The sequence below is a fragment of the Phoxinus phoxinus genome, assembly GCF_949152265.1.
Source record: "Phoxinus phoxinus genome assembly, chromosome: 23".
Classification (NCBI taxonomy): Eukaryota; Metazoa; Chordata; class Actinopteri; order Cypriniformes; family Leuciscidae; genus Phoxinus; species Phoxinus phoxinus.
In genome coordinates, this window is record NC_136898.1 from 4829726 (window position 1) to 4846381 (window position 16656).

A 16656-nucleotide genomic window follows, 5' to 3' on the forward strand; every position below is an offset into this window, starting at 1 on the left:
TGTTATTTTTACAGAAGAGTTTTGTTGTTTTTTTAGCCTATACGTTTTTAAGATTCCAAATTGATCGAATTGAAATTGATATTATTATAAGTCTGCTTTTTGTTCTCAAACCCATTTTAAAGTCAAAAAGTGACAAGTGTCAGTGAAGAGGATGCGCGTGTTCACTGGCGCGTGACTGGAAAGATGCAGCGCGCGCGCGCTCTCTCAACACTGTTTCGAGACTGCGCGGTCACGTTTGGAGAGGCGCGCCGAGTACGCGCTCGCGATTCAGCCTGAAGCATATACCGAAGACGCTGGGAAAAGAACACTGACATTTCATTTGGATCTAATTTTCTAATCCAATCTTAAAAACAAACAAACCTAAACTTTCCTTTGCTGAAATGCTTTTGCTCTGGTGATTTATGGATCATGGATCCTCTCTACATCACTTCGCAAAACTCAAGCGCAAACGGGACCAACGGTTCATTGGTCAATGACACAGACGTGTTCTCGAACCAGTTCGTTCAGCCGGTTTGGCAGATAGTTTTGTGGGCCATCGCATATTGCTGTATAGTTCTGGTGTCAGTTGTTGGGAATATCACCGTCATCTGGATCATTTTAGCGCATAAGCGCATGAGAACCGTTACCAACTATTTTCTGGTGAATCTCGCGTTCGCAGAGGCGTCTATGTCGGCTTTCAACACCGTTATTAACTTTGTGTACGGAGTGCACAATGAATGGTATTTTGGACTTGTTTACTGCAGATTTCACAACTTCTTTCCAATAGCAGCTGTGTTCGCAAGTATTTACTCAATGACGGCAATAGCCCTGGACAGGTGAGCTATACTTTTTTACACTTACCCTACCCGGTTACATGTTTTAGTTAGGCTACACTTTATTTGAATGTGTCCCTGTTACAGTGTAATTATACATTTAAAGGTAAGGGTATAGGATTTGGGCTTGGTTTAGGACTAGTTGCATTATGCATAATTTAGTTATTACTGTAGAAAATACATGTAGGTTAACATATGTAACAAGGACACATTAAAATAAAGTGTTACCCATGTTGTTGTTTTTTTGGTACATGTAGCCTACTATTGTAATCTTGAAATAACCTTGGAAGCCAATGTAAATACCATAGTACATGAATTTCCATAATATATACATAACTTGGACAGTTACCTCTGATAACAAACCACTTTATCGCTCCGTAAAGCTGCCTTGAAACGATGTGTATTGTGAAAAGTGCTATTTAAATAAATGTGAATATGACAGTACTATTTTGTAAGAACCTGTGCGACATGTGCTCGTAAGACATGTGCTCCTTTATCTTTGCTCCATGTCTTTGCTTTAGTGAAGGTTTTAAGCTTGAAAGGTGAAGTCAATAGTTTTTTTAAATGGCAGATGAATCAAAATCCCTGTTAAAACAAGAGTAAAGAAAGAAGTCACCAAGGCTGCATTTATTTAATCAAAAATACGGTAAAAACTGTAATATTGCTAAATATCATGATTACAAGTTAAAATAACTGTTTTTTATTTGAATATATTGTAAAATGTAATTTATTCCTGTGATCAAACCTGAATTTTCTTCATCATTACTCCAGTCTTCAGTGTCACATGATCCAGAAATCATTCTAATCTGATTTGCTGCTCAAGAAACATTTCTTATTATTAACATATTATATTTTTTCAGGATTCTTTGATTAATAGAAAGTTCAATAAACTGCATTTATTAAATAGAATAAATCTTTTTACAAATTTCTTCACTGTTACTTTTGATAAATGTAATGCTTCCTTGATGAATAAAAGTATTAATTTATATTTTCTTACCACAAATGTTTGCATTATATCATTGTTCCCACAACAATATTAAGCAGCAAAAACTCGTTTCAACATTGATAATAATAATCACAAATGAGTTTCTGAAGGATCACGTGACACTGAAGACTGGAGACCTCATTCATTAAATTCCTTACATTTTTAAATGTATTAAAATAGTAATAGCCTATATATATATACTACTGTATATACCATTACATGTTGCCATCACTTTACCTAAGCACCACCACTGTGCTGTTTTTTGGGAGGATTGTGGATGCAGTTCAAACCTGTGTGGAAGCACTGTTTAAACACAAAGCAAAGATCATAAAACGAAGCTGCATCCTTTCTATGATTGCTGTGAGGAAAGACCCAACCCACTAAAAAGACAAACTCCACTAGTCACCTCTCTCACTATCCAAATCATATCAGCAGGACGAGGCAAATCATTTAGGGTTAATTCAAGTGGCTGATTCTCCTTTGAGTTTGCATAAATAGCAGGTCATTGCCTTTGTTAACCCCCCCCTGCAGGTACATGGCTATCATCCACCCACTCCAGCAGCGCCTGTCGTCCGCTGAGACCAAGTTGGTGGTGGGGGTGATCTGGGCCCTGGCGCTGCTCCTGGCTTTTCCCCAGTACTATTTTTCCAGCACTACTCAGCTGCCAGGACGTGTGGTGTGCTACATCAACTGGCCAGAGTACAGCGTGTGGGATTTTCAAAAGACGTAAGTGCGTGCTGTCGAGTCCGACTTTCAAAGTCAATGATAATATATGTTAAAAAAAATAATAAATACATAAAAAGTGTCACATATGTTCAATACTCTGAGATAAACTTTGTTTTAAACAACCTAAAGTGCATGTTTGTTGGACAGCCTACCTGAAGACTACCACACAAAGGTCTGGAAACTACAGTCAAACTCACACTTCAAAACACCGACTATTGCAATAATAATATGAAAAAGACAAAGAATTAAAATACCTCAAGGCATTAATTTGCCCAAAAACACGTCCTTGCATTCTGGCTCCAAAGGCAAAAAGCTTTCAAGACGGTCAGTCTCCTCCTGCAAGACAGCACTGCTTATTTAAGCAAAACACTAACATAGCAATGAGAAATCTGCCAATGCAGTATGAAAACAACATTAGGGAAACTATAGGGTGCACTCTCAACGGTATTCGGTCGGGCCAGTACAGAGTGTGTGGCGTGGTCTGATTTACGATATGAATATTTAAACTGACCAAGTGGCAATACGCCCTGTCCTGCATCTTAATCACATATTTATCAGCTACTGAACGAGTTTTGATAGATCTTCACATACGCTCACTCTAATTGCTACCAACTCCAATCCGATTCTCCAATATCCTGCCAGTTTCCTGCAATGGCTCTGTAGGTGTCAGGTGTCGACGGCATGCTCTTATTTCCGTAACGGCTTAGTCGTTCACCCACCCGTACAGTCAATCTTCCAGCAGGTTTCTCCCTGTCACGCCAAAGCAGTGGACGCCTCTACCTCCTTTAAGTGACACAACCTGTGAGACTTCACCAATCCTACTTTGAAGGAATCAATTCATTAGGTAGTATCTCAAGCTTATGTCTGCCAGAACATTCCTTAAAGGTATAGATAGTCTCTGAGAGACCAAATCTGGGTAACACAAGATAACAAGATGTCCAAGATAAGGAGCACTGATCAATGAACTCTTTTTAACTGGTTGGCAGATCTTTGTGTGTGTGTGTGTGTGTGTCAGAGAGAGAGAGAGAAAGAGAGAGAGAGAGAGAGAGAGAGAGAGAGAGAGAGAGAGAGATGATGGATATAAGGAGAGGGACAGAAAGGAGAAGATGGAGAGAACGGGAGAAATAGATTCAAAGCTACTAATGTTTTCTTTTGCACTCACATATTTGCGACTAGCCAATATTTGCAGGGAATCTGCAAGATTTTGGATAGTGCACAGCATGATTTTTGTTTTTGTGTAATCATCCGTCATGTTAGCATGATTGTCTGCTTATTTCCTACCACATTACAAGCGTTTTTGAAATTAATCAACTGGACAAAATTCAATCACGTCTCACCCACTGAGATAGTTATGGATACTTGAAAAGGAAAGCGGTAAAGCCCCACAAATCATCTGGCTCATTCTAAATAGCATGTCTGTAAGACACGTTCAATCAAAACAACACGAGAGAAGGCATTCACATTGGCGTTTTTTTCGGGACGGGGATTCAGAATGTTTTGGTTAATGCGTGAAAGGCCTGCGTATATTTTCCCTCTAAACCTCTCCTGTGAGACGAGTGTCTTTCTGGATAAGCCTCGGGCTAATTAGCACGTTGAATTGTACAGCGCTCCAAAAGAAGAGAGGCACTGCCGCAAGCGCCTGAATCCTGGGAGCATTCACAGTTCATGATTCAAAAGTTTTCCAGCGGTTATTTTTAAGTGGCCGCTAATGCGAGAAAACATGTGGGACTCTGAGTTGTTGGTGTGTGGCATCCTTTTGTGCAAAAATGTGCACTCCAAATATGTCTCAACAACTTTGAGTCTATTTTCATCTTGGGTTTCATGTCTTGTTCTTGTTCGTTGGCTGCCTCTCCCATACTAATTCTCCATCTGGCTGTCTTCTGTCTCTTTCTCTCTCACAGGTATTACGTCTGCGTGGTTGTGCTTATTTACTTTCTGCCTTTGCTCATCATGGGTTGTGCTTACCTGGTGGTGGGACGCAGTCTCTGGGCTAGTGAGATTCCTGGAGACTCTTCAGATCGCTATCGACAGCAGCTGACCGCCAAACGGAAGGTCATCATCTGCAAAGTGACATAAAAGCTTAAATGTCAATTGCATTGCTGAAAAGACCAGCTTGAATGGATAGTAACCGAGCAAAAATTATCTGATGAAGCTTGTTGAGAGAATATCTTGCCGGTTTATCTAGTTAGGCCGGGTTCACACTGTACGATTTTGGCCGCGATTTGGCCGTCTGAGACAAATGTTGAGAATCCTAAAAGATTCCTCTGTTCCTAGGCCAAAATCTGAAGTCTTTGTTCGCTAGTTTGCAGACAGCAGACAGTTTGCAGACAATCAAATTTTACCTCAGACAAAATTCTGGCACTGTTAGAAGATTTGACACACAGTCCTGCAGTGTGATTTCTCCTAGGACAACCGTCAAATCAAAAACCAACAGAAGCTCAGAATCCAATTGTTGAGACAACAACAAACCACCTGCTCCATACACATCATCTTTTTTTTAGGACAAGCCATAATCAAAATTAACGCTAGAGACTGCTTTTGTTTGCTAGCCAACATTTAAATCCTGCATGTAATGCCGCTTACGGTCACCGAACGTGTCACGGATTGATGATGTGAAATATCTTGTTGCGTGCATCCTTTTTTAATGCCGTACAGCAGGGGTCACCAAACTCGGTCCTGGAGGGCCGCTGTCCTGCAGAGTTTAGCTCCAACCAACTAAACTGTTCAGGACAGCGGCCCTCCAGGACCGAGTTTGGTGACCCCTGCCGTACAGTGTGACATGAATGACAACTGAGATCCTGACAAGCAACAGTTTTAAAGCGTACAGTGTCCACCCGGCTTTAGATCCCAGGGACCAGCATCCAAAACACAACATAAGCTGGTGACCAACTTTGCTGGTCTGTTTAACAGGAACATGACTAGGTTTTGAACTTATTTCAGCTCCTTCTATTTTAACTTACGTAGGTGGTGAAGATGATGATCGTCGTTGTGTGCACCTTCGCCGTCTGTTGGCTGCCCTACCATGTCTACTTCCTGTTGCACCAGTTCCTTCCTCACTCGTTTGAGGAAACCTACATCCAGCAGGTGTACTTAGGAATCATGTGGCTTGCCATGAGCTCCACCATGTACAATCCCATCATCTACTGTCTTCTCAATGACAGGTAAGAGTTGGTTCAGTGGAAAACGGGTTCATGTTTTTAAAGGGAATCATGCAATACTCATCTATCTGTGCAGGTTTCGAGCTGGATTCCAACAGGCGTTCTTCTGGTGTCCTTGTGTCCCTCGAGGCTCATATGAAGGTCTGGAGCTCAAGTCAACTCGCTATCTTCAGACGCAAGCCAGCATTTACCGTGCCAGCCGAATGGAGACCACAGTATCCACAGTCATGCCGAATGGCGAGGTAGACCTTCAGGAGAACACAAGGAGATCCATAGATCTCACGTCCAATGGTTCTTCACGAAGCGCCTCAAAGACTGTATCTGAGTCCTCCAGCTTCTATTCTAGTAACAATCTAGCTTAGAAAGGAATGCAAGAAATACTTTCAGGGTTATAGTACCAATCCTGTGAGGAGAAGGGCAAAGATTTACGTTCCAGGGAATGTCATGATGTGAGGTACAACAAAGCAAAACAGGTTTTTAGGTTTTCTTGTGGATGGAAGGATAATGTGTGAAAACATCATCTTGTCTTCAGCTGAGTTTTACTACTCAAGGCAGCTGGATAGAAATCAACCCCCCGTAAGAGTTCACCAAACAACTTACCCAATCGCCATTTGCTATAGGAGTCCAGGACCCAGCAGGTTTGTTTAGGAAAACTTGACCTGCTGATGCCCTTGGCAACGATCTGTCTGTCATTACTGCTGGCCGTTGATGATTCGATAGCCAACGTGACGACGACATGGAAGAGTTTGCACCTGTTGTTGCATATTACTGGACTACGGAGGCGACAATGTAAAGGATTTGTCAGGAATGCAGAGGGTCATTATAAATATAGCACAAAGAGAGAGAGAGAGAGAGAGAGAGAGAGAGAGAGAGAAAAAAACTACTAACATAGTTACTTCCAATTATATCACTATAATCCTCTTTTAAATCCAGAGTTTATTATTAGCATGTTATATTTACATTTACACATTTAGCAGACACTTTTATCTAAAGTGACTTACAACTGAGGAATACAACAAGCAATTAATCTTAAAGTGAAAGTGACATGACATGAAGGCCAAATATGGCGACCCATACTTTAAATTTTTCCTCTGCATTGATTTAACCCATCCAAGTCAGTCAGGTTACAAGTCTGACTCTCAAACCATTAGGCCAATAAACACAAAAAGTGCAAGTACCGGTAATATAAAGTTTTAGCCATCATTCAGAACAGTACAAGCTAAAATAGGGAGGGATTAAAGAATAGTGAGAAGATAGATAAAGAAATATAAGAAAAATTATTCAGCAGGCAGCAGTTAAATGCATGTTGTTGAGTAAAAGCTACACTGCCTTTACAAAAAAGACCATGTTAAATACATTTTATTAGAGGTATATTTTTATTATTATTTTAAGATTTTAAACTTTAAAAGCTTTTGATTGGAAAGCTTTAAAACCTAGCTTTTGTTTTGTGCCGTCCGATTGTAGTATCTTGATAAAAAGAAAGTATAGGCCCAGGGCTCCAGACTGCGACCAAATGGTCGCATTTTGCGACCAAAATTTGAGTGTGCGCGACTGAATTTTACATCCAGTCGCACATGTGCGACCAGTAAATTTGTCACTTTTTTTTTTTTTTTTTTTTTTTACACGTTAAACGTGGAAGGGGCTTATCAATGAATCCGGAATGTGTGGCAGGCCAATGAGTGCGAGAAGAATAGGGAATGGCCACTGTAAGTGGCTAATGTGTGGAGGGGGAGGGTCCTAGAGATAATCGAGCGCGCGTTTAAACGTCTGTGGGCAGTGTTGCCAGATTGGGCGGGTTCCCGCCCAATTGGGCGGTTTTGAATTTGATTGTGCGGGTAAAAAAGGCTTTGGGCGGGTGGACAAAATTTGGGCTGGTTTGGGGTCAGTTCGGCGGTTTTCAAACATCTACATTTTAAAATCTAATTGGTTAAAAAACTAAACTAAAGTGTGCATGTAGTCAATAAAATCAGTCACCATGACATTACAACACACACGCCCATGCAGTGCAGAGTCAGCTGGCGTTGGTGTTGACGTCACCGACGAGCACGCACTTTTAGCCAATCAACGAGCGATCAGCAGGAAGACGTGATTTAGCGCGATAACTTGTAGCTGACTGTATTCAAGTGATCGCTAATGCTAAAGTGACATACAGTAAGTTGCATCTACAGTAAAGAGTGAGATAGTGAGCAACTCTAAAAACGTACACATGTTGATGACTCGATGGTGAATATAAAGATGAGAGCACAGTTGAATGACTTGAATTGAAATTGAATATGGGACGACTCCTTTCCATGGTCATATGCACATTGCACACTAGCCTAACCAGACATCTGCAACTTCTACACCGTCCAGACCGCATGCACTCTCTACTTGTCCCTGACAGCGGCTGAAAAAGGTTTGAATCAACGATTAATCAGTTTTGACTGCTAAATTCTGCGTTTTGTTCTGTGTACTTCCGAGGGTTAAAGTCATCGGTTAATTTCTTGATTGCCGTTTTGACAGTGTCAAATCCGTTTTGATCCGTTTTCCTGGGAATTTTTTTTATTTTTATTTTTTTTATCCGTTTTCCTGGGATTTTTTTTTTATTTTATTTTTTTTATCATCGTTATTTTGTTTTAAGGATATACTAATTGTGCTTCTCAATGACATGGCCATACAATTATATCACATTATTTTGGTAGTAAAATTTTGGGCGGTTTTTACTTGTAGTGGGCGGGTTTTGGTGAGCTTTTGGGCTGGAAATCACCGTCCCAATCTGGCAACACTGTCTGTGGGAAGGAGACGGAGACAAATATCACAGCCTGCTATGTGCGTCTGAGCAACGAGCAAGCAAACTATTGACTCGTTCTGCGGCTAGTGTGCCAGTTAAATTCACCTGCTGGCTTCCCAAATAATACATTACAACAGCGATAATAAAAAAAACGTGAACAAAACGATTACTCTTTGTAAACACTGTTCAATGCGAGTGTCAAATGCTCAAACATGACCTGTCATTTACGCCGTCATCATCACCCGGGAGTTGATCGCGCACGAGCGCAGGCGAGACCCGAACTGCAGACGTTACCATCGGTGTTTAAACTAAACTCATCATTTATGTTTTGCCAATGTAAACATTCAAGAGGAAGACGCGAAAGAGAACTCGCGTCTAGATTTGTGCGCGCGTGTGTGTGTGCGTGCGCGCGCGCGCGTCTGTGTGTATGCGTAGGCTACTCATCTCAGACAGCGCGCAAATATAGAGTTATCTTTCAAGTTTTGCACTTGAATGGACAAATTCATACAAAAAGTATGTCAACATGTCCGTTTTGATGAGTATCCTAGCAGCCTTAAGTGAACATTCATCACAGTATCGGTGTAGGCCTACAGAATCAGCTCTGAATTGAATAGCTTTTGTAACTTTAATAAGGATTAATCTTTAATTTATACAGTCAAATATTCAATGTTATTTTACATTTGATTATTTAATTCAATTTCTATACCTGAAAACTAATGTTAGACCTGAAAAGCATAGTTTATTTTATTATTAGGCTATCTTTGCTCTATTGCCTTTATTTGTGCTTTTGCTTGTGGTTAGATTATTTGTTCTTATTTTCTTAATTTTTTTTTACAGTAGTCTTTTTCCCCCCTGAACATAGCACATACCAAATCATACCGAAACCGTGAACCTACAACAGTGATACAAACTGAACCGTGTCTGTGAGCTATTTGAAACGTTGTAGCCCTGCCCTAGTACAGTGTCACAGTCGGATGATGATTCAGAGTGAGAGGTTTTAGTGGCGAAAAAGGCCGAACCACCATTTTCGGGAAGACTGGCTGCGAGAATTCAGCTGGTTGAGGTAGTACTGTAAGAAGACGAATTCCATGAACTGTGAATGTTGCAGTCGCTACCCCATAACTGCGGGGAACACGAAGTTTGCCGACATTGCAGGCACTTCACAGTTTAAACACAATACTTAAACACAATCTTAGCCTCAAGCATAGAGTATGCGGTGACATGTTAATAAATCAACTGCCGGTTGCTTTTAGAAGACAAGAGGCTGTAACGTTAAATCAGAGTGCAAAGCCATTGTAATTTCTGCATCTATTATCTAAATATTTATTAGTAATACACTGGAAATCAGTAGAAATTTGAATATTTGGTTAGTATGTTGATTTACGGTGTGTGCTCCTAAATTTTCTGGTTGTGCCCCTAAAATTTTCAGTTGGGGGCCACTGTGCTCCTAGTGAAAAAAGTTAGTCTGGAGCCCTGTATAGGCCTACGATATTTGTAAAGATTGTGCATTGAAATTATAATAGCATTTTCATATACAGTACAGTATATGCCTAGCTATACAGCTTGTACAAAAGTTTCTGCAAAAGGTTTAGTGTTATCAAAATATACATTCAAGTGCGTGTTAGTCCTACACGTTTCTTTTAATCTGAGGTCCATTTTCTCACACAGTGGTTGTTGTACATCTGTGTGTAACATCATGATGCTGTTTGCCGTGGCTTGCGCTCGCTTTACATGCTTTTTTTAGAGCAAAATTGTAGAGGCTCTTGCTTTGTTGGGCAGGTGTTAGAGCGGCTTTGATGCCCACAGAAGAACAAAAGAGCAGCGATGTTCCACCTTTTGAACTGCTCTGCAGCTGCATTCGCTTGCATCTAGCGTAATATCTCAGCCCTCTTAATGGACACATGTTTAGAGTCACTCTGTATTTTATTTAGACTGTTAAAACAGACAGAAACACAACACTGGTTAGAATTGCTTTTATATGTGATGCATAACCAGCTGCATGTTTGTTTGTTTGTTGGATTTGTGTTGTATTGATATTCCCAGCAGATAGTTGAAGGCCATACGAATTTGTAGGGACCATAATATCAAGAATATGCATCATAAGAGGACATATATGAGATTAAAGTGGTCCATGTCTGTTAGCTTTGAGGTCTAGATGGTATGGAATATGTAGTAAGTTGATATAAGTTCTAGGTGATGGACCAAAAATGTAGACTCATGTTGTCCACAGGGGCATCTTTACATTCTTTTGTCCAATCAAATGCTCTCTAGAATGAGACCTTCACTCACCATTTAAACTATTCTGATTTATGCACATATGATGTATTTAATTTGTTTATCTTTTACAAGATTTGTGCATAAAATAAAGCTACTGCTTGTCTGTAAGTCTGTAAGTGAGTCTAAGAAGTTTAAATGTATAGCCTTACACTGCTAATATTAGATTGCAATTAAGGAAACATTACCGTGTACTTTGAGGCTTGTCATTGCTTTATGATGTTCTGAAGGAAATGTAAATCTCGAATGACTCTTGTTTGCATCTCTGCTTTGCTCAATAAAATCAGATACCATTACTATATTCTGATATCATAATAGTACTTGTTGTTATTTTTTATTCTGAAAAAAGATATAATAGCCCACTTATCACAATCTAATCAAATTCTGATTATTAAAATCCACTTCTATCCTATGTTATGATTTTTTTTCAAACTTTTTTACGGAACTGTCCTTTATCAGTAGAGCTGTAATCTCTACATCCAGAGAGTGTGCATGTTTTCATCAGCCTAAAGCATATCCATTTGTTACCATCTTGAAAGCTAAACCCCCTCTGAATGAGCAAAATTGACCAGCCGAAGCACTGCAATGAGATGGACGTATTCAATGTTAATCAAAGTTTATTAGCCTTTCTTCATTCTTAAATACCCCCTGTGCTGTACTTCAAACGGGTGCTATTTCTAAAACAATTACCACAGCAAGCTGATGATCAGACAATAAGGACATCACCCTGCCAAGTTTGAGCAGTGCTCTCAAAGGTTTTGTTCACTGGGGAGAAAATGAAATCGGTTGGGTTCAATATCATCTACGTATGCTGTATACTCTGACAAGATGCCCTCGATGAAGACACTATTCTCTATACAGCAATATTCAGGTACCTAGTGGATTGTATCCAGCTTTCACTTAATTTAATGTCCTTTTTCAGTAGCCCTAAAAGACTGGGCTCATACTTCTATAGAGAAGCCCTCGGAGACACTCTACACGTTTTAGCTAAATACTATTGCATTCACAGCGCAGGGGGCAATAACAAGGATTCAGAGTTCAGGCCAGTGCTGCAGTTGATACATCTTATTGAACATTGGCTAGATGTGCCAAAAAAACTGAGAGACTTGATTGATAGTCTGGGAAGCTTTAAACCAATCTGTAATGTTTGACTTGAAAAAAGTTTTTAAAAAAAGTTCGATTTTTAAAATTAGTTACATTTAAAAATGGTATAATCAATAAGTAATGACAACATATTTTTTGCATTACTTTACAGTTTTTCTCAGTCGCTTTGGTGCATTTCTCACATCACTATTTACATTTGCACAACAGTTAGTTCAACCTCCACAACATTTAGTCATTTGTGCACATCATAGTAGCAGTTTATCATTCCTTCGAACAAATTGCAAATGCTTTTGGACATGCATCAATTGCTTTCATACAACTCTCTGCTGTTTTCTAACATTATCATTTGCTTATGTCATGTCAGTCAAAATTAACTATACTTGTGAATGCTGAATAGTCATTCCATATAAAACTAATAGTCCTCCTTTCATTGCTTGAGTCATTACATTCAAAAATGTTGAACTAGTTGTCAAAATCTGTCAAGCAAATTTTACTCATTTTGAAAATCATTTTTGAAAATGTCTCCTAAATTGAACAATTTATCTTAGGTGAATCTCAACTTTCACTGATGTGAAGGGGCGTGTGAAGCATTAGTTGCAACCAATGATAAGCCACTTCTCTACAATCACTGTCAGAGCTGAATCCCATAAACCCCCACTTTACAAGCATATATGAACCAAGCAGGACATAGTGCCATTTCTACAATACTGTGACAGAAATGGAAGGCCAGCCTCGTGGAAGAGGGGTGAGGGTGAGAGTGAGGGTGCAGGACGGGGACGGGGAAGGGGAAGAAGAGGCCAAGTACACAGGCGGATCCCTGATGAAATCAGGGGTACAATTGTAGATCAATTGTGGTACAAATGTTAGGGGTACAACAGGGGTACAAATGTTGTCAATCACGGCCTCACAATGAAACATCTGCTGACTTTGTTAGACACTCTTTACAGGGACATAATCCCTGAGAATGAGAGGGGTCTAACTGGAGACCATCTGAGCAAGCATGTTGTTGTTTTGGATTGCATTGCAAGAGATGATATTTGCTGTGATGCAGATGAAATTATGTGGCCAGACAGAGAGGAACGTCTGGATGTGCATGAATGATTACAGTCAGGACTATGTATGTTGTATGTTCAGTTCCAATATGTACTGCAATATTGTTTACAGTTGTGCACAGCTCTACCCAAAGGGAGTTTATGTTTGTTGTAAATAAGGGTGTATTTTTTTCTTTTGCACAATGCTGTGAACAAATTAGAATTGCAAAGAGCATATGCAGTAAAAATGTGAAACATTCAGTGTCTTGTAGTTACCTCACTAAATACAGTAATGTGTAACTTTACTGTATTTTTCAAATGGCTGTGCAAATAGTATATAATGCTGTCTTGAGCATTTTCAGGTAGTGTCACCAATATCTGACTTTTTTTGCATTGGAAAACATTTACAGAGTAAACTGTCATAACGAAAACATGACAAAGCCATTTGACTTTCTTGTTCATAAGCAATGGTGTCAAGACTTTTCATCTTGATGACACTGACACTTTCATTGACATAAATACTTGCTTTTGAGGAATGAGCGATCCATTTTGAGCAAGTGACACGCTTTTGCAGGTTATCAACTAGGTTTTGCAGTTTGTACTAATTGTTTTGAGAACTGCATTAACTGTTGTGCAAATGTAAATAGTGATGTGAGAAATGCACCAAAGCGACTGAGAAAAACTGTAACTTATCAAAATAAGTTAAGCCATTTTCAGCTTATTTAAATAAGTTAAACATGATTCAACTCAACTGAATTCAAGTCAAGTCATTCAACTAAGTTTAATGTACTTTTGGATGGATGGATTAGATGTATGTATGGATGTATGTATGTATGTATGGATGTATGTATGTATGGATGGATGGATGGATGGATGGATGGATGGATGGATGGATGGATGGATGGATGGATGGATGGATGGATGGATGGATGGATGGATGGATGGATGGATGGATAGATAGATAGATAGATAGATAGATAGATAGATAGATAGATAGATAGATAGATAGATAAATTGATAGATTGATGGATGGATGGATGGATTAATGGATGGATGGATGGATAAGATAGATGGATGGATGGATGGATGGATGGATGGATGGATGGATGGATGGATGGATGGATGGATAAGATAGATGGATGGATGGATAAGATAGATGGATGGATGGATGGATAGATATGTAGATAGGTGGATGGATGGATGGATGGATGGATGGATGGATGGATGGATGGATGGATGGATGGATGGATGGATGGATGGATGGATAGATAGATAGATAGATAGATAGATAGATAGATAGATAGATAGATAAATTGATAGATTGATGGATGGATGGATTAATGGATGGATGGATGGATAAGATGGATGGATGGATGGATGGATGGATGGATAAGATAGATGGATGGATGGATGGATAAGATAGATGGATGGATGGATAAGATAGATGGATGGATGGATGGATAGATATGTAGATAGGTGGATGGATGGATGGATGGATGGATGGATGGATGGATGGATGGATGGATAAGATAGATGGATGGATGGATGGATAGATATGTAGATAGGTGGATGGATGGATGGATGGATGGATGGATGGATGGATGGATGGATGGATGGATAGATGGATGGATGGATGGATTGATGGATGGATGGATGGATAGATATGTAGATAGGTGGATGGATGGATGGATGGATGGATGGATGGATAAGATAGATGGATGGATAGATAGATGCGTATAACACTGACAACACATAACAATTGTTAGTTCACCCTGAAAATTCTGTCAGTAATTACTCACCCTCGTGTCGTTCCAAACCCGTAAGACCTTCGTTCAACTTCGGAACACAAATGAAGATCTTTGTGATGAAATCCTTTCTGACCTCTATGGAGAAAATGAATGGGATTTTTTACATTTGTAACTGCTCTATTGTCACGCAAGGCAATTTAGATACTCAAGGCAAAAGAAATAATTACAAAATAAATACAAAGAGGATTACAGCTCAATGAAATTCAGCATAACACGTCGATGAAATTATTTAGTGCTCCAAGCGTAATTGCTCTTTTGTCCATTACGGTGTTAAGGCCATTTGTTTGGCAAGAAGCGTGGAGAGAGGATGATGAAGAGGAAGACGAAGCATCTTAATGCACTTCTCCTGCACGGGTCTTCCCCCGTGACTGAGCTTCATGATTCACTTTTAATAATTGAATATTTGTAAATGCAGACAGCTAGGCCTCATCAATCAACGGATATCTAGGCTAATATGATAATTATAATTATTCTATGCAGATGGCTTGGGCTGCTGTGATTAATCATTTGTTAAAGAGCCATTCTTTGATATGTCTGCTTGGACTCCATAAAGCATATCATTAAAATCCATTTAGCCATTCAAAAGATAGAATGACAGGTTATCAAAGACAAGCTGATCCCCGCCTCGCCACTTCAGCTGAAGATGTCACTGTAGCATCTGATTATAGCGAGACTTAAATGAACACAACTCTCTGAGCGCAACAGGTCTCGGAGCGTGAGTGATGCTCAAGGATCCTTTCAAGGTAAATCATATTCTGTCCTTTGATACAGGGTTGGAGAGCAGGTCTGAAAACACAACTACTGTTCTCCATCATATGTTTGGAATTCAATGCCATCATTGGGTGAACAATGGGACAAATGTGATGTGTACAGTATTGGTTACACTGCAGGGCTCTTTATTCATTATCATAGACTTATCAAGACTGTGTCTCGTCTGCTTGTTTAATGACCTTACTTGGAACTAGGGTTGCAAAATTCTAGGAATTTTCAAAGATGGAAACTTTCCATGGGAATTAATGGGAATTAACAGGAATTTATGGGAGTAAATGGGAATAAACTGGGAATTTTCAATGTTGAGGGTTGGCTCTTCATAGGGAACTTAAATATAGTTGAGGAAAGTATATTTTAGCACAATCTTGACTAAAACAAACAGATGCCATTCAAATACACTTGAATATCCATGCCATTCCTCAATCACATGCACATAGCACACTGCTTACTGCATGGCTATTGAGACCACACCCCCTACTGGCACTGTGCATGCCTCCATCACTTGTACAAGCCCAAAGCACAAGACTATTGAAGGCACACATTTGAGCCTGTGGACTAAACAAAGTTTTCTTACTTCAAGAAGAATATTATATTTATATATATATAATAATATATACATAATATATTAATATTATGGGGAAATATATTTATTAAATGTTTAAGTTGCAAATATCACATACAAATGTGTTCATCTAGTAGATAGCAAGCTGATAAGTTAGATGCTAAATAAGCTAGCATAACTTTATTTACCACATAAGGCAGATGCTAGCTACCTCATGTGGCTGTTTTTCTCTGCCTCCTGCAATATGTAGCTTTCCTGTAGCTCAAACAATAGTGCGCTGGTGCTTGCAACGCCAAGGTCATTGGTTCAATTCCCAGGGAAAGCAAGAATTGATAAGAATGCGAATGTAAACCTTGAAATGCAATGTAAGTCGCTTTAGATAAAAGCGTCTGCCAAATGCATAAATGCAAATGTTATCTAAAAGAAAAGAGCAGAACCATTATTTTTCCACAGCACTGACATTAGCAAGATCACATATGCTTCATGAATGTAATATTATCCAAAAGTATGGAGTGTGGCATCACAAAAAACAAAACAAAACAAACCAAACCAAAAGCAAGTCAGTCAGTCAAACAAACTACCAAAAAAACAGTTGTCCAATCTTTTTTTCAGGGTTTTTAGATTAATAAAAAGTTAAAAAGCTTTTGAAATAGAA

At 39.3% G+C, this 16656-nt stretch overlaps 2 protein-coding genes across 9 annotated transcripts in view; one reads left to right on the plus strand and one right to left on the minus strand.

The window, feature by feature from the left end:
* Window positions 1-5623, minus strand: part of slc4a5b (solute carrier family 4 member 5b) — a 52787-nt gene extending 47164 nt beyond the window's left edge. For 5 of the 8 annotated variants that reach the window (XM_079599098.1, XM_079599108.1, XM_079599107.1 and 2 more), the window contains exons 1-5: window positions 5484-5623; window positions 4489-4583; window positions 2778-2859; window positions 2035-2100; window positions 1272-1397 (exon numbers count right to left, since the gene is read on the minus strand). The gene's annotated coding sequence lies outside the window, so the exon portion shown is untranslated. Of the gene's footprint in view, window positions 1-1271; window positions 1398-2034; window positions 2101-2777; window positions 2860-3114; window positions 3342-4488; window positions 4584-5483 lie in introns of all 8 variants that reach the window. The other 3 variants (XM_079599101.1, XM_079599102.1, XM_079599103.1) reach the window with 3 other exon arrangements.
* Window positions 195-6531, plus strand: tacr1b (tachykinin receptor 1b). The gene is made up of 5 exons (XM_079599112.1): window positions 195-815; window positions 2329-2523; window positions 4425-4575; window positions 5488-5684; window positions 5758-6531. Exons 1-5 carry the CDS (start codon window positions 409-411, stop codon window positions 6041-6043), a joined length of 1236 nt encoding a protein of 411 aa, XP_079455238.1. The 5' UTR covers window positions 195-408; the 3' UTR covers window positions 6044-6531.
* The last annotated feature ends 10125 nt before the right edge of the window (window positions 6532-16656 follow it).

Excerpts from the sequence above, each read along its gene's own strand:
- tacr1b (XM_079599112.1), top strand. The coding sequence starts at position 409 with ATGGATCCTCTCTACATCACTTCGCAAAACTCAAGCGCAAACGGGACC. Across the intron at positions 816-2,328 it reads ACGGCAATAGCCCTGGACAG|GTACATGGCTATCATCCACC; the intron begins GTGAGCTATACT and ends CCCCCCCTGCAG. Across the intron at positions 5,685-5,757 it reads TACTGTCTTCTCAATGACAG|GTTTCGAGCTGGATTCCAAC; the intron begins GTAAGAGTTGGT and ends CTATCTGTGCAG.